Source organism: Trachypithecus francoisi, unplaced genomic scaffold, assembly GCF_009764315.1.
Source record: "Trachypithecus francoisi isolate TF-2019V2 unplaced genomic scaffold, Tfra_2.0 Lachesis_group8, whole genome shotgun sequence".
Classification (NCBI taxonomy): Eukaryota; Metazoa; Chordata; class Mammalia; order Primates; family Cercopithecidae; genus Trachypithecus; species Trachypithecus francoisi.
Genome location: NW_022681473.1, coordinates 47,432,620 through 47,456,407, shown reverse-complemented (window position 1 = coordinate 47,456,407; position 23,788 = coordinate 47,432,620). Strand labels below are relative to the sequence as shown.

At 47.4% G+C, this 23,788-nt stretch overlaps 1 protein-coding gene across 24 annotated transcripts in view; it reads left to right on the top strand.

Annotated features, from left to right (window-relative positions):
* The window catches only part of OTOG (otogelin), a 102,534-nt gene extending 92,883 nt beyond the window's left edge, over positions 1-9,651 (top strand). For 18 of the 24 annotated variants that reach the window (XM_033203828.1, XM_033203846.1, XM_033203831.1 and 15 more), the window contains 10 exons: positions 505-603; positions 1,483-1,523; positions 3,440-3,515; positions 3,608-3,786; positions 4,541-4,645; positions 4,821-4,940; positions 6,148-6,193; positions 6,959-7,036; positions 7,933-8,012; positions 8,114-9,651. In XM_033203828.1, the coding sequence (XP_033059719.1) occupies positions 505-603; positions 1,483-1,523; positions 3,440-3,515; positions 3,608-3,786; positions 4,541-4,645; positions 4,821-4,940; positions 6,148-6,193; positions 6,959-7,036; positions 7,933-8,012; positions 8,114-8,314 (1,025 nt within the window). In that variant the 3' untranslated portion in view covers positions 8,315-9,651. Of the gene's footprint in view, positions 1-504; positions 604-1,482; positions 1,524-3,439; positions 3,516-3,607; positions 3,787-4,540; positions 4,646-4,791; positions 4,941-6,147; positions 6,194-6,958; positions 7,037-7,932; positions 8,013-8,113 lie in introns of those variants that run through there. The other 6 variants (XR_004435619.1, XM_033203834.1, XM_033203833.1 and 3 more) reach the window with 6 other exon arrangements.
* Positions 9,652-23,788: the final 14,137 nt, after the last annotated feature.

The following is a 23,788-nucleotide window of genomic DNA, read 5'->3' as shown; positions in this document are numbered from 1 at the left end:
GCCTTGTTCTCTCAGCAAATGAGAATGGCTGAGGAATCCTGAACTGAGAAGTCAGCCTGAAGACTAGGAAGAAAGGATGTGTGGGCCCTGCAGGGTAGCATCAGCTGAAGCAGGGCAGGCTCAGGTGGGCCCCAAGTGGATGAAGTTTCCACAGGGTCGGAAAGATTGTGTTAGACAGAGCGGGATGTTCCCCGTCAGCAGACCTTACCCTAGTGGCTGGCTTTCCTTGGACCACCTCTTGCAGGGTGACTGCAGACTGGGGAGGCCCAATTTAATGAGCTTGAGGTTCTGACCCTGTCATGTCACCAGTGCCTCACAGGCACAGCACCAGGACCTGAAGTAGCTCCCTGGGGAGACTTTGGGTGCCCAGACTCTTCCCTGGGGCTCCGAGGACTGTGGGGGTCACTAAGGAGGAGCTGGGGGTAGCCCCTCCTTAGCCCTTCTTAGGATTCACACCCCCAGGTGCCTGTGACTGATGTGTTGCCTGCCTCTCCTCCCCCACAGTATGTGAGAGCTTCCGCTGTCCCCAAGTGCAGTGTGGCCTGGGCACTGCCCTGGTGGAGGTGTGGAGCCCCGACCGCTGCTGCCCCTACAAATCCTGTGGTGAGTCCGTGGTCAGGACAGCCTCCCATCTGGGGGATCCAGTGGCCCTGCTGAGGAGGGGTTGGGGGAGCCCGGCCCACCACTGTCCACTCCTCTCAGATCCGTCCCCTGCAGGGTCTCTAGAGGAAGCCGCCAGAATCAGCTTCCTCCTGCATCCGCACTCCGAGTGCTAAACGTTTCTATAGCCTTTTCTCTCCAGGGTAAAAGAAGGAAAAAGCAAATTTCCCATTCCAAAGAGGGTTTCCATCTTAAAAAGTCCTTACTGCGGCAGGGCGCGTTGGCTCACACCTGTAATTCCAGCACTTTGAGAGGCCCAGGCAGGTGGATCATGAGGTCAGGAGTTCAAGACTAGCCTGGCCAAGATAGTGAAACCCTGTCTCTACCGAAAATACAAAAAAATCAGCCGGGCACGGTGGCAGGTGCCTGTAAGGAGGTGGAGGCTGCAATGAGCCAAGATAGCGCCACTGCACTCCAGCCTGGGCGACAGAGTGAAACTCCATCTGAAAGAAAAATAAAAATAAAATAAAATAAATAAAAAGAATAGGCTCTGGACCAGGTGGAGGGATTAATCCAGGTGACAAAAGGAAACCTGTGATTGGCCTATCTGCCTATTTATCCTCGCTCCACACCCAGTGGAGAGCTTAGTGTTCAGAATCCATCACTGCCCACCTGCCTAACCAGCGGAGCTGCAGGCCCCCTCCTGCCCTCAGGGATGGAAGGAGGCTGAGATTTGGGCCTCTTTGTCTCCTCTCCCAGGCCTGGCCTGAAGCTGGGTCTTCAGAAGACGGGTTGTGCCAGCAGTGAGAGGTCCAGGGTACCCAGGGGATTTCTACCTGGACATCCCTGATGAAGTGGGACCTGGCCCCTTGTGTTTTTCAGAGTGTGACTGTGACACAATCCCAGTGCCCCGGTGCCATCTGGTATGGAGACCCTTCTCCCCCAACACCCCCTGGTCTGCTCCCCTTTCCTTTCCTCCCTATCCCCTCCTCTAGAGAACCTGCTCCTTTAATCTAGTGCAAGGAACCCATGGTTGCAAGTTAGCATTCTTGTCCCAAGCTCTGCCACTGGCTTTCTGGGTATGGTGCCCTCCTTTGTAAAGTCGACATAATCATGATTTAGAGTTGTGGTAAGGATTCAGTATAATGATGATGAAAATTATCATGAAGATGATAGTGATGATGCTGATGGTGGCAATGATGGTGGGGACAGTGAGGAGGATGGTGGTGGCTATGATGGTGATAGTGCAGTGACGATGGCGATAATGCAATGATGATGGTGGTGTTGGGTTGATAAGGATGGTGGTGATGGTGACGACGGTGATAATGCTATGACAATAGTAGTGGTAGGGACGGTGAGGATGGTATTCGTGGTGACAATGGTGATAATGCAATGACAATGATGGTGGTGATGGTGAGGATGATGGTGGGGGTGGTGGTGATAATGCTGTGGTGATGCTGGTGGTGGGGACAGTGATGATGGTGGTGGTGGTGACAATGGTGATAATGCAATGGTGGTGGTGGTGATGGGGATGGTGAGGATGAAGGTGGTGGTGGTGGTGATAATGCAATGTCGATGGTGGTGGTGGGGATGATGAGGATGAGGGTGGTGGTGGTGGTGGGGATGATGAGGATGAGGGTGGTGGTGGTGGTGATAATGCAATGTCGATGGTGGTGGTGGGGATGATGAGGATGAGGGTGGTGGTGGTGGTGATAATGCAATGTCGATGGTGGTGGTGGGGATGATGAGGATGAGGGTGGTGGTGGTGGTGATAATGCAATGTCGATGGTGGTGGTGGGGATGGTGAGGATGAGGGTGGTGGTGGTGGTGATAATGCAATGTCGATGGTGGTGGTGGGGATGGTGAGGATGAGGGTGGTGGTGGTGGTGATAATGCAATGTCGATGGTGGTGGTGGGGATGGTGAGGATGAGGGTGGTGGTGGTGGTGATAATGCAATGGTGATGGTGATGGTGGTGGTGACGATGATGGTGGTGGTCATGGTGATAATGCCATGATGATGGTGGTGGTGATGTTGAGGATGGTGGTGGTGGTGATGGTGATAGTGCAAGGTGACAGTGGGGGTGAGGACGGTGAGGGTGATGGTGATGGTGATCATGAATGACGATGGTGGTGGTGGGGATGGTGAGGATGATGATGGTGGTGAAGATGATAATGGTGATGATGATGATGATGATGACAATCATGACAGTGGCTAATGTTTATTGAGAGCTTACTAAGTGCCAGGAACTTTCCTAGGCGTTTCATGTGTATTATTTATTCTCACAACAACCCTGTGAGGTTGATTCTGTTGTTTTCTCAATCCTACAAACAAGGAAGCTAAGGTTAAGGTCATGAAGCTAGTATATCACAGAGCCAGAGCTGACACCTAGGAAATCTGTCTCCAGAGACAATGCCCTTAGCCACCAGGCTGCATGGCCACTGAGGGAAGTGAAAATACTTTAAGAAATGTGAAGTCATGTTTACAGTCATTTTCTGAATTATATGTAACCCTCACACCCCAGCACACATTTCCTCTCACTCTGATCCCCATTCCCCCTTTCTTAAAATTGCTGAAGAAAGGTGAGAAGTACTGTGAGCCACCCAGGGCTCTGTCCCTCACTGAGAAAGGGGAGGACACTGGACAGTGCTCCTCATTAGGGAGGCCTGGGAATCACACTGGGACTGAGCTTCCAGGATGCTGCGGGGCCCCAGGTCTGCCAGCCCCCTCCTGCCCACCACAGGGAGGGACTGACATAGAGAGGGGCCCAGGTGGCAGACTGCTCCTGAGGGCCAGGCTGGCCCCCACCCCAGGGTGCTGACTGCCTCTGCCCCACCCAGTGGGAGAAATCGCAGCTGGACGAGGAGTTCATGCACAGCGTGGACAATGTGTGTGGCTGCGCCAAGTACGAGTGTGGTGAGTGGGGGAAGCCTCGGGGCAGAGCCAGGCAGGGGGGCCATGGGTGCCTGGGCTCTAGATGACCATTGCCACCCTGCATGCCCATCCAGTGAAGGCCCCAGTGTGTCTGAGCCGCGAGCTGGGCGTGATGCAACCCGGCCAGACGGTGGTGGAGCTCTCAGCAGACGGCGTGTGCCACACCTCCCGCTGCACCGCCGTGCTCGACCCTCTCACCAACTTCTACCAGATCAACACCACTTCCGTGCTGTGTGACATCCACTGCGAGGCGGTAGGGTGTCGCCCAGGGTGGGGTGGGTGGTGTCAGGAGAGCTAGCCTGACAGACCCTGTGTGCTCCAGGAATCAGAGGGGCCCTTCAAGCTGCCCTAAGCCTCCAAGACAAGTCAGAGAGGCCCTCAGAGACCTCTGTAGAAAGTGTCAAGAAAGGGACTGGGTTGGGAGAGGCCAGGAGGAGAACAGTAAGGGACAGATTTAGTGCCTGGCAAGGGTGGGTGTTGACAGAGAGAGCACACACTTATTAGGTACCTGTGGAATGCCTGGCACGTTCCCTGTCCCTTTGGTTTGCATGCTTGTATTGCTACTATTTGGTGAGCACTTCTTCATGTCCAGTACTTAGGATGGTGACTGGCTTCTAGTAAGGGCTAATAAATATTAGTTGGATAAAGGGGGTTAGAATTATTCCCATTTTTCAGAGGAGACAACTGAGACTTAGGGAGACTCTGTCATTTGTAAAAAGTCCTACAGGAACTGAGACTCAAATGGAGGTCTGTCTGGAATAAAAACTGGCATCCTACTTAGCAGAAATGTCTTGGAAAGGGTGGAGATGCTCTTTGCTGTAAGGGAGGCTCAGGGTAGATACAGGGATCATTAGCTGCCTGCGACAGAAGGAGGCTGGGAGCTCCTCTTCCCGAGTACCTACAGAGGACCCTTCCGGACTCTGGGGTCCCTCATAGATAAGCAGGCAGTGGGAGAGCCAGGGTGGAGGTGGGCAACTGGCTGAGGCCCACCCCGCCCTGGCCTGCAGAACCAGGAGTACCAGCACCCGCGGGACCTCGCTGCCTGCTGTGGCTCCTGCAGGAATGTGTCCTGTCTCTTCACCTTCCCCAATGGCACCACCTCCCTGTTCTTGGTAAGCAGCCCCCTCGCTGCCCACCTAGGAGGGTGTCCCAGGAGGGGACACCAGGACTAGGGCTCTCTCTGGTTCCCAGGCCAGGGCTGGGTACAAACAGGCTCCCAGACCCTATGGGTTTGCTCAGGCTGTCCACCTGGCCGCAGCCCCCATCACCCACTTCTGTGCCCTCCAGCCTGGGGCATCTTGGATTGCAGACTGCGCTCGCCACCACTGCAGCAGCACTCCCCTGGGTGCTGTGCTCGTCCGCTCTCCCATCAGTTGCCCACCGCTCAATGAGACTGAGTGTGCCAAGGTCAGTGCCTCCTTCTCCACTGAGGCTGTAGGCCAGGGGCATCAGCTTTCTCACTGGCAGTGGGGTGGGGTTCCTGTGAGCAGGAGTGTAGGAGGAAGGGTTCCCTGGAGCCTGTGCCTGCACTGCCACCCCAAATCCACATCTCTCTCTGCATTTCTTTTTGCCCTGACCACATCACACCCTACCTCTTCACACATCACGTGACCACATGCAGGTGTGCACAAACACACACTGTTACATGTTTTAGGCACACTCAGCCAGACACCAACACAGGCCACCAGCCACTCACACACCACACCCTCCAGGGACATTCACATCGGCATGCCAATGCACACACCACGCATCATCACACCTCAAAGCACTCATATAAGCACACTCTTGCACACACATGCCACGCAGATGCATTTCAGTCCTCTGATGGCTGGTGGGTGTCCAGCACTAGCATGGGCAGCTGTCAGTATGGGCGCACCTCAGAGAAAAGGATTTCCTGGAAGGCTTGGGGTTACTGTGGAATTATTAAAGTCCCTGAGATTAACAGTGGACATTTAAAGATTTCTGACTCTTCTCTAGAAAACAAATATACACAGACACTCAATGATACTCTCATACACACACCCACACGTGCAAAATCACACATGTACACACAGATACTCATGTATATGCTCACAAAATTGCACACACATACTGAGACCCTCCCCCAACACACACTTATGTAGAAAGAACTGTCCCATCCATTGTTTTACCCATTTCACTATAGAGGAGGATGGCTTTAAGGGATACTTGCCCCCATTTTAGAGATGGGAAAACTAAGCCTAGCGGAAAAGGATGATTTGTCCAGGGCTGAGGTAGAGCCCCGGCCACTGACCCAAGTGAGTGACTCCTGCACCCTCCTCTCCCTGACCCTTTGTGCTGGGAAGCACTGACAGTGGGGTAGGCAGTGGAAGGCATGAGGGAGCTGCCCCAGGAAAGATGGGAGGCCCTGCACCATCTTGACCCAGGCTCCTGCCCCAAGGGGGTCACGTGCAGCCTTAGTGGCAGCTTAGCCCCTGTGGCTCTCCCATGGCCTGGCAAGGGGCCTATATTCCTGCCCTGGGGCATCACAGGGAGAGAAGAGTTAAGACTCCTGTACTCTGCCTGTTTCTGGGATCTTGGCTCCCGGCCTGGACTGGGGTCTCCACACCCACCTCTCCCAACTTCCTCTCTCTAGGTTGGGGGCTCCGTGGTACCTTCCTTGGAAGGATGCTGCAGGACCTGTGAGTGAGCATGGTGGGGGCCCAGGGGTGGGGGGCTTTGATGGGGGCACAGGGTGTCATGTCAGCGGACAGATGACCAGGTTCCTGGCCTGGCACCTAAAATGGTAGCTCTTCTGGGCTGAGTAGATGAAGGGATAACATCCCAACCATGGGGCTCATGGCACTGGCGCAAATAGGCAGAAGGCTGGAGGCCATGTTTGTGTCCTTGTTCTCATACAAAGCCTCTGCTCCTTGTCAGAGCCAGAGGACATTGGGGCATGGCATTCAGGAGGTCAGTAGTTCACCAGTTACTTTGCTTTCTCCTGCCCCTGCCAAGGCTCCCAGCCTAGATGGTCCCATATGAATTCTCCCGTGGTCAGACGCCCTGGTCTTGGAGGAGTCTCCTGGGTGGGATTCAGACCTTCCAGGGTCCCTGACAGTCTGAGTGTGAGCTCTGTGCACCTGTCCTGATACCTGGCTCCTGGAGCCCTGGCCACCCAGAACTGTAGCCCCCAACCACATGCACATGCACATCCCAGTCAGCCTCCGCTTTGCACCACCTTCAATCCCCCACCCACATCTTTCCCCTGTGCTTGTTCTCCTCCTAGGGTGCTCAGACCCCATCTCCAGAAGGCAGTAGAACTTGGGGCCCTGTTATGTGCATTTCATATACTCCAAGAAAGCCGGACTTGGGGCCTCATTGGCTGATCCCTGACCCACAAACTCATGTTCCCTGAATGTCCCATGTGCCCCCGTGTGACCTGCACCCCATGTCCCTCTCCCCAGGTTTCCCGGGGACCCTGTTTCCCGTGGTCCCCGTTAGTCCCGCCTCTCCTCCACGGGTTAGTGTCCACTGTTGCTCAGGTACTCCTCTCGGAAGCCCACTGGACTGGAGGCAGGCAGCCGTGTTGCTATATCCAGCAATGTCCCTTCTGCTAGGTGGCCCGTGCTCTGGGGGCAAGGGAGGGGGAGGGCCCCTGCTCCCCACGTCTGGCACAGGCCATTAGGCCTGCAGTGCATGCTGGGTAGTGAGCTGTATTCCCTGGGCTTGCATGGGAAAGCTTCAGCAGGGCCCGCTCACCTGGCGCCCACCAACGCCCCAGACCGCCACTGCTTTGCTCTTTCTGGTCACTCAGCCAGTCTCAGTCCAGGACCCAGAGGGCCATGTCAGGACAGCCCTTAGTTCTCCTACCTCCTGGAGCAGAGAGGGAAGACAAAGTGGACTTAGCTCTGGCCAGAAGCCATCTAGCTGGTGTAGTAGGAAACCTCTGTGGTGAGGCTCAGAGACCAGAAGAAAAGATTCCATTCCATTTCTAGAGGGATTCCTGGGGTTACAGAGTGAGTGCATGTACCTGGCAAATATTAGTGGAGCTCCAACTATGTGCCAGGCACTGTTCTAGGCACTGTAGAGCCTTGTGGAGCTGACATTTAGTGGGAGAGACAGAATAACAAGTATAAAAATATATACCTCACTTGTCCCCAGATGCTCCTCTGCCCTAGCACAGAGTCCTCAAGGGGGCCCTGCTGGCCTTCCTGCCTCACCTGCTCACACTGCTCTGTCTCTGCCTTCCTAACTCCGCCTCCTTCCAGGGCACTGGGTTAAAAGGCTTTCCCTGTAAGGGGAGGGGTACTAATGCATGGGTGCTAACGCTGGAAGAGAGACCCTCCAGCATGGCACTAACTGCCTGGGGCTGGCCCATCCTACTGCCCCTAAGAAGCCTGGTCTTGGCCACAGCTCCCTTATCCACTTGTCCCCCTAGGTAAGGAGGATGGGCGCTCCTGCAAGAAGGTGACCATCCGCATGACCATCCGCAAGAACGAATGCAGGAGCCACACCCCTGTGCGTGGTGCCCACAAGGCAGTGGGGCAGCAAAAGATGGGGATGGAGGGAATTTGGGGGTGTGAATGCCACAGACTGCCTCACTGGCCTGCCCATTCCAGGTGAACCTAGTGTCCTGTGATGGGAGGTGCCCATCTGCCAGCATCTACAACTACAACATCAACACCTATGCCCGCTTCTGCAAGTGCTGCCGCGAGGTGGGCCTGCAGCGGCGTTCTGTGCAGCTCTTTTGTGCCACCAATGCCACCTGGGTGCCCTACACTGTGCAGGAGCCCACTGACTGTGCCTGCCAGTGGTCCTGAGGCCTGGGGGCCCGGGCTAGCTGGACCACCTCTGCCGGCCCCACTTCCTGTTTCCAGCTGGCCCAATGTGAATGGGGGTATTAAAGGTGGTAGAAATCTGGTACGTGCTGAGCATGGAATGGTGGGAAGAGGTCACAGGAGTAACCAGAAAGGGTCACCCCTTCCCATCCTGGCTCCCTTTCTGGGCTCCCCATTTTCCACATGTGGGAAAGTGCCATAGCTGAGGGCTCAGGGAGCTCACCTTTGTCCCTGGCTTGAGATGGAAAATGGGCTTTAGGTCCAGGAGCAGCACCCTCTGAACCTCTGTGACCCTGGCCACAGCTCTTGGTGGGGGATGGTGAGAGCTGTGGGAAGGTGGGAAGATGCATGGTGCTCACATGGGAACCACAGCTGGACCCAAGACCAAGCACAGGGGCAGGATGCAGCGGCCCATTCTCTTGGCCTTTTTGACTACAGAAGAAACCAGACACAGTAAAAGGAAAGAGGGCTATACCTGCAACACTCAGGCTTGCAGATAGCTGCCCAGAAGGAGTTCCCAAAAGCAAAGATGGTGGATTCCAGGGCCCAGGTTGTCTCACCAAGATCTGTGAAGTCAGAGTGAGCTCAGTGACCTTCACGTCCCCTGTAGTCCAAAGAAAGGTGCCTGGTGTCCTGGTATTGAGATGGTAATTCAGGAAAGGATTTGGAAGACCCAAGCCTGTACCCTTACCCCAAGGCAACCTTCCCAGCAGGCAGGCTGGCCTTGTGAGGTGGTGGTGGGGGAGTGAAACCCTCAGCGAGGGTCCAGCATTGCTTATTTAGGATGCTGGTTGACGGCCCATGCCTCTGAGACCCTAGGTTGCTGAGGGGGTACCTTTAGCCTGCAAATGCAGCTCCAGGCTTTGCAGTGCACCTTTTCTCCAAGGCCATGACAGAGTCGGGCTCAGAGGAGCCTGATTATGGGTTTTGTGGCTGAGCCCATGCCAGCCTCTGTGCTCCATGGGATTGTTTAGCAAGAGAGTGTCTGTTGGTGTCAGTGGAACACACAGCCCCAGCCTCCCCGAGCACTTGTGAGAGCCTTGTCACTGAACCAGAGTGTCCCCTAAAGCAGGGCCAGACCCCCTTTCCACACCCCACTCTGCAAGTCTCGACCCCTGTGCCACTTTGTGCCACGTGGATCCCAAGGGCATGAACATGACATTGTGCAGGCCCCAGCACTGCCCTGTGTGTCTGAAGATGTGGCTGGACGCCCCTTGAGGTGAGGAGGCTGTGCCAGGATGGCCCCCTGCTGTTTCCAAGCCTCTTTGTGCGCATATTTGTGTTCTGTTTATGTATCAATAAACCACAGGAAGACTTCAGGCTTCTGAGCATCTCTGAGGGAGCCAGGTTTACTTTGAACTTGAAGGAGTATCCACTGTGAAGAGACGACTCTATTTTATGGCTCTGGACATCAGCACCACTTCTGCCCCATCCATCCCAGCACCATGCCCCACTCACCATGCCCCACTCAATGCGGAACCATTGGTGGGTGTTTGCTGGTTGGAATTGAATGGACCGGAGACTGGCTTCTAGAGGAAGGGGATAAGGAGAAGGATGAGGACATTGGGAGCTGGGGAGCTGGCACCCAGGCGAGGGACTGAGGAGTGATCCTGGTTCTGTGGGCCCAGAGACAGATGCTTCTCACAGGAGATGTGGATGAGGCAGACCCAGAGAGTAGGTTTCATATTGGCCTCTTAACATTTCTGTATTTCTTTCCTTGTTGTTCTCCCAATGAGCTCAGTTCGTTTTTGCAGCCATGTCAGCTGTGGTAGGATTAAGGAGCACCCAGGGACAGGCTCTCAGTGACACTTCACCTGTGAAGGACCACTGGGACACCTAAGGAGAAAATGGGAGGGTGCTTTCCTGAGTTGTCCCATGTGGGAAGGAGAAGGAGGGGGTCTAGGAAAGCACCCCTCAATAATAGAAAAAACTCGTAGAGGAGTCAGTGCTTACAGTGCAAGAGCTTCACCCTGCCTAGAGAGGGTAGAACATCTTTTTTTGAGCAAACACTTTGAAGGCTTGGCTTTTATTTCATAAGTAAGCCCTTCTTATGGTGCATCTGTCTGCTAACTTGGACCCTGAGTCTTTTCCTAATGAAAATGAATTTTCCTAATGAAGCTTTATGGCTTTGTAAGCAGCACATTACTAAATAATCAATGGATCAAATAAGAAATCAGAATGGAAATTGGACAACATTTTGATCTGCATAATGTTGAAATTATGACACATTAACCTGTGAGATGCAGCTAAAGCAGTACTTAGAGAAACATTTATAGCCTTAAATGCATACATCACACTTCTTAATTTCTCATCATTACAGCCAGAGATGGGTGGGAGAAGTCTTCCAAATTTCTCTATAAGGGATGATGATCCATGGCTTGTAGTCGGTTATCTCCTTAGCTACACACACTCCCTAAATCAATAGTTTTCAGAGTTTTGAACTCTGATTTCAACAGACCATGACTTTAAACAGAACATGGCTATTAAAGTGAGCTGGGTTTAAAATCCTGGTTCCATTATATGGCAAGATGTTTTGGCTGAGACATAAGGAAGTTTTTATAGCCATTGCTGGCTGTATAGTGCTCCTGGCTGTTCATTCCTCACCTCATGACCCTTCCCATCTGTTTATGTCCAGTTATGGGAAAGCAGCTTTTGAACAGGCCACTCCTCATCAGCTGTTGCGTAGACAGAGGCAGAGGGCACCAGGTTAAGTCAGCCAGCCTTGGCCTAAACGTCTTCCTGCAGCCTCGATTCGGGAGGGTGGCCCCAGGCTTTCAGATGCCTGTTCCCCACATCCGACCCATTTTTGGTGACCTAGTTTCAGTAACCTGGCCCTCCTTGGCTCCAGTTGACAGCAGTTCTCAGCCCTCTTGCTGTATTCCCACTATGTCCTCTCAGATGGCCATAGCTCCTGGTGATCACACCCTACTGTTGGAGTCCCAGCATGCCTGGATGTTCCCCCTGGCCACCTCACCTCCACTCCCACTCAGGCAACCCCTCCTGCCTTCTCCTACTGGAAGCCAACTTCTCACTCTAAACTTTTGGTCAAAATTCCCAGTCCTATTCTCCTAGATCCCTCCTGGGGATACTGACTTTTTCTTTCAGGGTAAGACAATTTAGTGAAAGATTAAGGAGAGGAAAATCTCCAACCCTGCCTTGCAATGTGGGGAAGGCAGGAAACAGCGAAGACTTTGAACCGTAATTAGTGTTGTCCACTGCCCTCCAAAAAGCCAGTGCCAGCAGTGTTGAAGTGAGTGTTCATATCAAATAGATACAATTTGTAGATGGTGATTTAAATGTAAAATACACATCTCCTTTAACTAAGTCATCCTATTTCTAGGCAGCTATGGAAGGCTGAATAGTGGTCCTCCAAAGATAGATGTCCATGTCCTAATTCCTGTATCTTGCGAATGTTTATATTACATTACATGGTAAAAGGGACTTTGCAGATGTGATTAAGGATCTTGAGATAAGGGGATTATCCTGGGTCATCCAGGTGGGCCCAGTGTAATCACAAGGGTCCTTATATAAGAAAGGCAGGCAGGTCAGAGTCAGAGAGAAAAGACGGGGTGACAGAAGCGAGCTTGAAGTGATATACTTTGAGGTTGGCATAAGGGGCCACTGGCCAAGAAATCCAGGCAGCCTCCGGAAGCTGGAAAATCAAGGAACTGAATTCTCTCTTAGAGCCCCCAGAAGGAACACAGGCCGGCTGGTCCCTTGATTTTAGCTCAGTGAAGCTGATTTCATACTTCTGACCTCTACAACTGTAAGAGAATAAACGTGTGTGTTTTAAGCCACTAAATGTGTGGCAATTTGTTACAGGAGCAATAGGAAACAGATAGCACCAAAAGAAAGAATGCCTACATAGGCATGCGCCAGGATGTTTATTGCAGCATTGTCCTGAGTGTTAAAAATTAGTAACAACTGCAAATGCCTGTCAGTAGGGAAGGATTAAGCAACCTGGTACAACCATGCTCGCAAATATTATGTAACCCTTTTGGGTACTGACTTGCTGGGCTCTCCAGGATATGTTAAATGATGACAGAAAATTGTGGGTTGGTTCACACAGAATGATCCCTCCTTTATACATCTGTGTGGGTAATACATACACACAACACACAACACACACACACACACACCACACACACACACTTCTCATTCCCTTCAACAGTTTTCAGGATTGAGGAAGATCCTTCCTGGCTGGTGAGCCACCAACTGGTTCAGTGGAAACTTTGGTCCTAGAATAGCCTTTTTGGATCCCAGGAGATCCTCAGAAGAGACTAGAACAGACTGAAGGCCCTAGGGACATCTGTGGCATCTCCCTCATTCCTATTTCTTCCCACACTCTGTGCATTACTTAAAGCTTGAGGCAACCCCAGCAGCCACACACAGGTGAGGAAACAGAAGCCCGGGACCAGCGGAGCCACTGAGAGATCGGTGGCCGAGCAGGGCGGCTGCCCAGCCTGCAAACCCCTGTGACGTATTTGCAAACACGAGGAGTTTTGAGCTGCAGAACCATCCCATTCTCCGTGGTGCAGGCTCAAGTTCCCGCCCCGATTTTCTGGGCTTAATCCTCTTCCTGTGGAAATCAATAAGGACATTGTGATGGAATGATTCACGTTCAAGGTCAGGCCGGAGCAAATTGGAGGCGACATGCTGATTTTACTACCCTCACTGTGAGGAGAGCCAATCCTGCTCACAGACCCCTTAACCCTTTCCTTGTCACTCTGGTAGGCACTGTCTGCACAGGCCCCCTCCCCAGGTCCAGGTCTCCCTGGCCTCCTCACCCATGTGTGGTCCTTTCACTTACATTTTCCCAAGGCTCTGACCACACAAGGCCTTGGAGTCTTGCACACTTGTCATGGTGGCTTGGGGAAGGCAGACGACAGGTTCAGAAACAACTTCAAATTAGAAGTCAAACGCTACATGTCTAACTTCAGCTTCGTTGATAACACCCTGTTCCTCTCCCCTCACCAGAGTTGTTCCCCTTCCAACCCCTTTTCCGAGTTCCAGATCCCTCTTCCCTGCTTTTCTGGGTTGTCCCACATGGGGAGGTAGAGGAGAGGAGACCAAATTCCTCACTTATTTTTTTCACACACAGCAAGTCAGATCTTTTCTGAGACTCAAACATGATAGAAGTTTATTCCTTCCTCTTATTAAAGAAAACACCCTAAATAAGTGGGTAGCTAGAGCTTTGTGTCCAGAATGATTTAGGGATCCTGGCTCCTCTGTCTTGAGGTTCTACCACTTTCAGTATGGGCCTCCCAGAGTCTCTATGGTCTCAGGCATCAGCCAGCCGGGGTGCAGGGAGAGCATGTGCTGGAAGCTTGCAGGGCCCAGGACTGAAAGTGCCTCACTCCCTTCCATTCGGGTTCCACTGGCCTGAACTGGCGTGTATGGGCACATCTCAGTGCAAGAAAGGCTGGGGAATGTAGTCCAGCTGCGTGCCCAGAAAGATGGGTCTGGTGAGCAGTGCCGTCTCTGTGAGGAAGTGGAGAGAGTGAGGAGGACAACACTAGGAAGTGTGGCTGGAAAAGAAGAGAGAGCACATGAGTTAGGGGAGGACTTGAAGAAGGCAGTGATTTGACCATATGCCCTGGAGAAGCCAGTGGAAAGAGAAAGGCTTTGCTGTGGAGAGAAGTCAGGGTCTCAGAGGGCCACAGCTGGCGTGAGGAGGGACAGTGATGACACAGATACCTCTGGCTGGGCAGACCCCGCCTAAGGTCTTTCTTTATCTCTGTGTTCCCAACATGGAACACTGAGGACACTGGAGAATAAGTGTGAACATACCTCTAAGCCTGAAGGTGTGGAGCCCAGACAGCAAAGAGTTAAAGGGTGCAGGGATGGGCAGAGCCGGGGAGCCAGGTGCTCCCCAACATACTGTGCGGTGCCAGTTAATCCCCTGCAGCAGGCAGGAGGCCTGCACAGCTGTCTCTCCCAAGCTGGGATTGCATGCTTCCCCCTCCCTCTGCCACCTCCCTGATGCCTCCAGCCCTTTGCCCAGGGAACACAGCACCCCAGGGATTGGGTGGGGGTGGGTGGAGATGGGCAGGCAGCATGCTGGGTAACTGATCCAGCCCCTGCACCCTTGGACAACTCGTTCTCTAGAAATAAACCATTCTCTAGGCTTGCTTCTCACTGGCCATGAAGACCCCACCTCTCCCAAGCCAGCCAAACCCAAACCTTGTAGCTGGTCCTCCCACGCCGTGTCCATTCCTGCCTCTATGTCTTTGCCTCACATGGAGTGCCCTTTTTCTCCTCTCCCTCAGCAGCTCCTGCCTAGCCTGGAGAGCAGCTACAACACAGCAGCCCCTAGGAGTCCTCCCTTTGGCCTCTAGCTCCCCAGACCTAGTTTCTGCTTGACTGGGGCTTCCCATGCCAGCTTGTGTCTGCGCTCAGGGAGGGGAGATGCAGGTCTGGCTCCGACTGTCATTAATTTATTCCCCCAACATTCATTCACAACAGATGAGGCTACTAAGGCTCAGAGAAGGTAAGTGACTTGCACAGCTTGAGAGTGGAGGAATTAGGACTCAAGCTCACACCTGTTGAACTCCAGAGCCCACATTCACACTTTCTCAGCCCAGAAAGAGACTAAGAAGATTGCTGGGTGCCTGGGAGCTCTTACTCCTTCTTACTCCAGGCTCCTTCTTCCTGGAAGCCAGAGGGAGCAGTGGAAAGAAGATTCTAGTCTCTTTGGTGAGTTAGCAGTTGTAGAACATTGGCAAATTTTAAGCCTCAGTTCCCCATCGTGAGGAGGAGCAATAAGTTCTGTGACAGGGTTGGCAAGAGGGTCAAGTGAGATCATGGATGGGAAAGGGCTGGACAACTGCAGAGGCTATGCTAATATGTGAGGCTGCTGGGCTGAGCCAGGGAATCCCAGCCCAGCTGGACCCAGGGCAAGAGAAAAGCAGGCACAAAGAGCCGGACCCAGTCCCAGCCCACCCTCCATCCAGCAGACTCAGGGCTCACTGCTAAACCTTTGCCTCTGTGTGCCCTATCCAGATGTGCCATCTTGCCTCTGTTTGACTGAAGCAGGTAACCATTTATGGATCCTTGGAGCTGATCTTTGGGATCTAGTAAAGGGCCTAGATTGTGGAGTAGGCTCTATCTCTGAACAGCTGTATGATTTACACTCTCTAAGTCTCAGTTTCCTCATCACTAAAATGGAAATGAGAGTCTGGCAAAGTGATGGTGAGAATGTTTATAGATAGAGTCCTGGCCTATGGTAGGCATTTAATAAATAGAGCTATTGTTTCCACCATGAACCTTCTTTCCTAAACCTTGAGGAATATCTTTAAACTCCTCATTTTCGGGATTAGGAAACTGATACCAGGAAGTGACAGTAACTCACCCAGGTTCTCACTGCAAAGTGAGCAATGGTGGAGGCAGCACCAGACTCCAAACCAAGTGCCCCTTCCATTGCTTCTGCCGGAGAATCTTCCCTGAGCTCCAACCTAGGGTGGGCCTCCCTATGCTGACCTTATAGCCTCTACTATCTGAGTTGCCCACTAGGTCTTCCAAAAGCCCTGTCTCTATCTGAGACAGGAAGTTCCCAGGTAGGACCCAAGCCCCCCGACGGTAACTATCACCTAGCTGGATCCTTTCCAAGGTGTACAGACTCAACTAGGGAAGCTTACTTCTCAAGGGGCTTCCTGGGACTTGGCTAAGCTGAGTGACATCAACTTCCCAATGGAGGGGAGAAAGAAATAAGAGAGGGAAGGGTTAAGGCTCAGCAGCTGGGACAGGCAGGCTGCAGACGGCCCAGCCCAGTGCTGGGGGGCCTGCACCATTCCATTCCTTTGCAGATCAGTTACACCCAGCTGTCTCCCTCCCCACTGCCAGTGCCCCTCGGATTAGGCGGGAAAGGCTCCCAGGCCTGCGGCCTGCACACGGCCCATGGGGAACAGCGCCTGCAGCCCACGCCTCCACGACAGCTGCTGAGTGTCAAGCAAGAACATAGATCAGTGGGATCCTGGCAGAGGTGCCCCAAGCCCAAGCCCTGCCCCCAGCATGTGCAGGAGGGGCTGCCCAAGGAGAAAGGGGGTCTGTGAGGGATTTGGGAGGTACAGGGCAGAAATTGCTCCCAAAAATATCTCCTCTGGCCATGTGTCACTGTGCCTCAAATTCCACCATTAAACATCTTAAAAGTCTGGGTCTTCCAGAGACACCAATTAAAAACTACACCCCATGGAGTAGCTGGCATTTTGATGCACTGTTGATAGGAATGTATTGGTACAATTTATGAACATTTAATTTTATTTTACAAAGTATATATTAAGTCCCTCAAAAATATCTTATCCTTTTTCTCAGTCATCTCACTGAGGACTTTAACTTAAAGAGGAATTTAACTTAAGGAAACAGTTTATAATATGGAAAGAATGTAGGCTCAAGATTAAGAGAAAACACAAACTAATGTCATGAATGCTCTCAAAATACAAAAGCCAGATGAAAAAACAAAAGAAATTTTAGCATTAGAAAATATCTGTGCCTGTACTGGAAAACATGAAGCAGTTCCACCAATAGGTCAGAAATATGAAATTTCTGGAAGTTATAAAGCAAATGGGAGGCAGCATAGTGTATAGGTAGAAAGATGTCCAGACTCTAATCCTGGTTGCTTTACTCATGAGTTCTGTGATGTTAACAAATTACCGAACCTCCCTGAATTTCAGTTTCCTCAACTGTGAAGTTGGAACAGTAATTACAATAATTGTGAGAAATACATGAAGATTAGAGGAGATCATTTTTGGTAAATATCCCTGTGATCCCACCATCAGAGGACCATGACCACAGAAACCACCATCACCTGTGAGTGAATGGTTATGGTATGTCTCCTCCAGCCACTTGCCTACATAGCTGCTAAGAAAACCCTCACAGTACCAATTCTAATTAATCCAGAATTTTATTATACATATTACCAGCCAGTTAAAACTCATTATCTATTTGAAAAGAATGGACAATGGCAAAATGGTGCCCAAGTTGAAATGGCAGGGTAACTTACCCTCAATGAAAAGTCAATCAATTCAAGGAAAAGGAATAGCATGAACAGTATTCTAATTAATATTCCCAGGATGATCCATGAGGATATTGTATCTAAAAAATAGGAGGCTAATATGTTAAAGTACAATCAGAAAAAAAGTTTCTAGAAATTAAAACCATATATAACTTCTGCTTCCACCACAAAGAGTACCTGGTACTCAACCTACCCTGCAGTTGTAAACAACTAGAAAATTGGTGAAAATACATGATACATGTTTTCCGACGTGGGCAACAGGCAGTGCAAGGCTAGGATCCCACAGAGAAGGGAAATAAGTTAAGTATTAATAAATCTTACTAGAAAGTTCCAAATTCTGCCTGGATCATTTTCTGGAACAAGAAACAGGGAAGGGCATGTCCCAGCAGAGCAGGGTGGTCTCACTCAGTTGAAGACGGACGGATCAAATTCAGGAAGTCTAAGGCAACTGAAACTTGTAGGGCAGAATACCACAGATGAGGGAGCCATGTAGAAAAAGAACTCCAGAAAGTTGCATATATTAAGGCTATGGCTGAACATTAAGTTACACATGTGTAGGCTGAATATCCATAAATATAGGCAAAGAACCAGTGGGTAACTGTAAACTGAGCAATTCTTGGAGCTTTTGCAGAGCTGAGAGACATTACATATCTTACCATCCAAAGTAAAGAGACCTCACTGAACATCCCAGGACTTCATTTAGCCTCCAGAAATGGTCATAATTTCAAAGAAGGATTAAACTACACCTAGAGTAAAGGCTACCCTAAAGAAGCCCTAATTAAACTTTGAAAAAAGCCTCAAATTGACCATGCTGATACACAGTAGCTATAAGACATAAGAAAGTCTAAATATTCTTTAAGGGAAAAAATTCATACATTCAGCAGCATAGTATTAATAATGTCTGGAATCCAGTTAAAAATTACTAGACATGCAAAGAATCTGGAAAATGTGACCCATAACAAGGAGAAAAAAACAGTCAATAGAAACAGACCTAGAAATGACAAAGATGACAGTATTAGCAAACAGGGGCTTTTAAGTAGCTATTATATATATACTTAAGAATGTAAAGAAAAACATAAGCATGATGAAGACAGAAATGGGAGATATTTTAAAAAATAAAATAGGAAGTCTAGAGATGAAAATATAAAGTTTTAAATGAAATGAGATTAATAACAGATTAAAGAGTGCCAAATAAAAGATCAGTGAACTTGAAGACTTAACAAGAGGAACTTTCCAAAATGAATTACAGGGGCCAGGCATGGTGGCTCATGCCTGTAATCCCAGCACTTTGGGAGGCCAAGGTGGGTGGATCACTTGAGGTCGGGAGTTCAAGACCAGCCTGGCCAACATGATGAAACTCTGTCTCTACTGAAAATACAAAAATTAGCCAGGCGTGGTGGCACACACTTGTAACCCCAGCTACTGGGGAGACTGGGGAGGCTGAGGCAGTATAATCACTTGAACCTGGGAAGTGGAGTTTACAGTGAGCCAAGATGGCACCACTGTACTCACTCCATCCTAGGTGACAGAGTGAGACTCCATCTCAAAAAAAAGAATTACAGGGTGATGGCCAAGAACAGGTGGCTCACACCTGTAATCCCAACTCTTTGGGAAGCTGAGGTGGGTGGATCACTTGAGGTCAGGACTTCAAGATCAACCTGGGCAACTTGGCAAAACCCTGTCTCTACCAAAATTACAAAGATTAGCTGAGTGTTGTGGTAGACACCTGTAATCCCAGCTACTTGGGAGTCCAAGGCAGGAGAATTGTTTGAACCCAGGAGGCTGAAGTTGCAGTGAACCGAGATGGTGTCACTACACTCCAGCCTGGGCAACAGAGTGAGACTCTGTTTCAAAAATAAAGTAAAAAAAAAAAAAAAAAAAAAACCCCAAAAAACCAAAATGAATTACAGAGTAAAAGAAAAACTGAAAAAAAAAATGAACAGACCCTTAGTGACCTATAAAACAATATGAAGAGCTCTAGACTCCATAAATTTAAATCCCAAAGGACAGAAGGGAAAGAAAACGTATCCCAAGAAATAATAACTGATTCCAGAATATCTAGATAACTCCTAAAGCTCAACAATAACAACCAAAATCAAACAGCACAATTAAAAAATGACCAAAAGACTGGAATAGACATTTCTCTAAAGAAGATATACAAATAGTAAGTATATGAAAAGATGCTTAGCATCAGTAATCACTAGGTAAATGCAAATCAAAATCACAAAGACATACCACTTTACACCAATTAGGATGTTTATTATTTAAACAAACAAAAATTAGAAAACAAGTGTCAGTGAGAATATGAAGAATTTGGCAACCTTGTTTACTGCTGGTGGGAATGTAAAATGGTGCAACTGCTATGGAAAACAGGATAGTAGTTTCCCTAAAATTAAAAATAGAATTATCATATGATCCTGTAAGAGCATTTCTGGGCATATGCTCGAAAGACTTGAAAGCAGAGACATAAACACATATTTGTACATCATGTGTATAGCAGCATTATTGGCAATAGCCAAAAGATGAAAACTACCCAGGCATCAATCAATGGATGAATTGGTAAACTAAATGTGATAGGCACATACAATGGAATATTATTCATTCTTAAATAGGAAGAAGTTTCTGACACACGCTACTCTTTGGATGCAAATTTAAGACTTTATGCTAAATGAAATAAGTCAGTCACAAGGACAAATACTGTATGATTCCACTTATATGATGTACTTAGAGTAGCTTAGCTTAGTGGTCACCCAACAATTTGCATAGAAGTTATTCCTAACCATTTCAAAACTCACAAGGTTTTACACTCTGCCCATCAGCCTATATGTGGGTTGACCAGTGCTCTTCAAATTGTAGCCATGCCACAGACATAAAGGTAAACATATAGATCAATGGAATAAAATTGAAAGCCCAGAAATAAATTCTCACATTTATGGTAAATTGATTGTCAAAAAGTGTGCTAAGACAATTCACTGGGAAAAAGAACAGTCTTTTCAACAAATGGAAAAACTGGATATTTACATGAAAAAGAATGAAGCTGGATCTGTTTCTTACACAATATACAAAAATCAACTCCAAATAAATTGTTGGCCTATGTGTCAGAGACAAAACAATAAAACTATTGGATGAAACTATAGGAGTAAATTTTCATGACCTTGGGTTAAATAAAGCTTTCCTAGATATGACACTAAAAGCCCAACTGACAAAAGAAAAATAGATACTTCTAATCTCATCAGAGTGAAAGCTTTTGTGCTTCAAAGGACAACATAAAGGAAGTAAAAAGATAACTCACAGAATGGGAGAAAATATTTGCTATGTGTCCATGTTTTCTCATCATTTAGCTCCCATTTGTAAGTGAGAATATGTGGTATTTGGTTTTCTGTTCCCGTGTTAGTTTGCTAAGGATAATGGCCTCCAGCTCCATCTATGTTCCTGCACAGGACATGATCTCATTCATTTTTATGGGTACATAATGTTCCATGGTGTATATGTACCACATTTTCTTTATCCAGTCTACCACTGATAGGCTGATTCCAGGTCTTTGATACTGTGAATAGTGCTGCAATGAACATACACATGTATGTGTGTTTATGATGCAATGCATTTCTATATAATAGCAACAAACAACCTAAAAGTTAAATTATGAAAATAATTGCAATCACAATAGCATAAAAAAGAATAAAATATTTTGGAATACATTTAACAAACATGTAAGACTTATATGCTGAAAATTACAAAGCATTGCTGAGAGAATTTTTAAAAGATGTGAATGACTAGAGAGAGATACCTTGTTCATGGATTGGAAGACTCAATATTGTTAAGTTGGCAATTTTCCTCAATTTATCTGTATATTCAATCTAAATCCTCATCAAAATCCCAGCAAGCTTGTTTGGTAGAAAGTGACAAGCTGATCCTAAAATGTATATGAAAATGTAAAGGATCTAGAATACCTAAAGAACAAAGCTGGAGAACTTAAACTACTTTATTCAAAACTTATTATAAAGCTACATTAATCAAGACAGCATGGTGTGGGCCTAAGAATGTACATAAAGGCCAATGGACTAGAATAAAGAGTCCATAAATACACCCATACAATAATAATAAGTCAAGAAACTAATAAGAACATGAGCAAAAATTTGAAATGACACTTCACCAAACAAGATACAGTCATGCATCTCTTAATGATGGGGTTTCATTCGGAGAAATGCATTGTTAGGTGATTTTGTTGTGCAAACATCTTAGAGTGTATTCACAGACTTAGATGTTATAACCTATTACACACCTAGACTATATGGTATAGTCTATTCCTCCTAGGCTACAAACCTGTACGGAGTATAACAGTACTGAATACTGTAGGCAATTGTAACACAATGGTACATTTTTATGTATCTGAACATATCTAAACATAGAAAAGATTCAGCAAAACTACAGTATACAAGATAAAAAATGGTACATCTAAAAGCTGTAAAAGACACTTACATGAATGGTGCTTGCAAGACTCGAAGTTGCTCTGGGTGAGTCAATGAGTGAGTGATGAGTGAATGTGAAGGCCTAGGACATCACTGTACACTACTGTGGACTTTATAAACACTGTACACTTATACTACACTAAGTTTATTTTAAAATATTTCTTTATTTAATAAATTAACCTTAGCTTACTGTAACTTTTTTACTTTATAAACTTTTTTAACTTTTTGACTTTTGTGATAACACTAAGCTTAAAACACAAACACACTGTACAAAATATTTTCTAACTTTATATCCTTGTTATACTTTTTTTCCGTTTGAAAGTTTTTTATTTCACTTACACAACTTTTAAATTAAAAACTAAAATGCAAACATGCACACTGGCCTAGACCTACACTGGGGCAGGATAATCAATATCACTTTCACCTCCACATCTTGTCCCACTGGAGGTATTCAGGGGCAATAATACACATGGAGCATCATCTCCTATGATAGCCATGCCTCCTTGTGCAATATCTCCTAAAGGACCTGCCTAAGGCTATTTTACAGTTAATTTTTGAATATATAAGTAGAGGAGTATACTCTAAAATAATCATAAAAATACAGTATAGTGAATACATAAACCAGTAACATAATCATTTATTGTCATTGTCAAGTATTATGCACTATACATAACTGTATATGCTATACTTCTATAAGACTGGCAGCACAGTAGGTTTGTTCACACCAGCATCACCACAAACATGTGAATAATGTGTTGCACTATGACATTATGACAGCTACAACATCACTAGGCAATAGGAATTTTTCACGTCCATTATAATCTTATGGGACCACCGTTTGTATATGCAGTCCATCATTTACTGAAACATTGCTGTGCAGCACCTGACTGTATGATAGCAACTAAGCATATGAATGAAAAGATTCCCAGCATCATTGGTTATTAGGGAGATTCCAGTTAAAACCACAAGGAGGTAACACTGTGCACCCTCTAGAATGTCTACAAAAATGTCTAAAAACTGACCTAGCAAGTTTTGGTGAGAATGTGGATAAATGGAACTCTCATATATTGCTGGTAAGAATTTAAATAGTACAGCCATTTTAAACATTTCCTGAAAAGTGATACATATCTTTCCATAGGACCCAGAAGTTCCACCCCTAAGTAGATACACAAGAGAAATGGAAATTTGTGTTCCCCAAAGACTTGCATGCAAAATTTCAAGGGGGCATTATACATAATAATGTGTTCTTATTGGAAACAACACAAATCTCCATCAACAGATGAACAAACAAATATGATATACACATACAATGGATTACTACTCAAGAATAAACAAGAAATGAACTATTAATACATGCAACAACATGGATGAGACTGAAAAACATTGTGCTAAGCATGAGGTGCTGCATACCAAAGACTACATACAGTATTATTCCATTTATATGAAATTTATAGAAAATTCAAAAGTATAGTGACAGAAATCAGATCAGTGGGTACCTGATGCTTGGGATGAGAATGGAATTGGTTGCAAATGGACAGGAGGAAAACTTGGGGGTCGGTGGGTAATATAATTGTTCTAGAATTGATTGTGGCAATGATTGCAGAACTATGTAAATTTACTAAGAGTCATTGAACCATAAACTTACAAAGGGTAAATTTTATATTATCTAAATTACACCTCAGTGAAAATATGTTTTTTAAAAAATAACCCACTTTAAAACAAAAGCAACAATGTTCCATATGGTAATTTATATAGGAAGAAGTAAAATGTATGATTACAATAACACAAAGGATGGAATGGAGATATACTGTTGTAAGGTTGTATAATGTATACTGTTGCCCATTATACATACAATGGTTTAATAGTCAATGGAGAATATTACATAAAGGTATAATATACTTCAATTTGAACTTAATTAAAGTATATTTGCAAAGATTTTATGAGCCATTATTATATACTTCATTTACTTCTGTACTT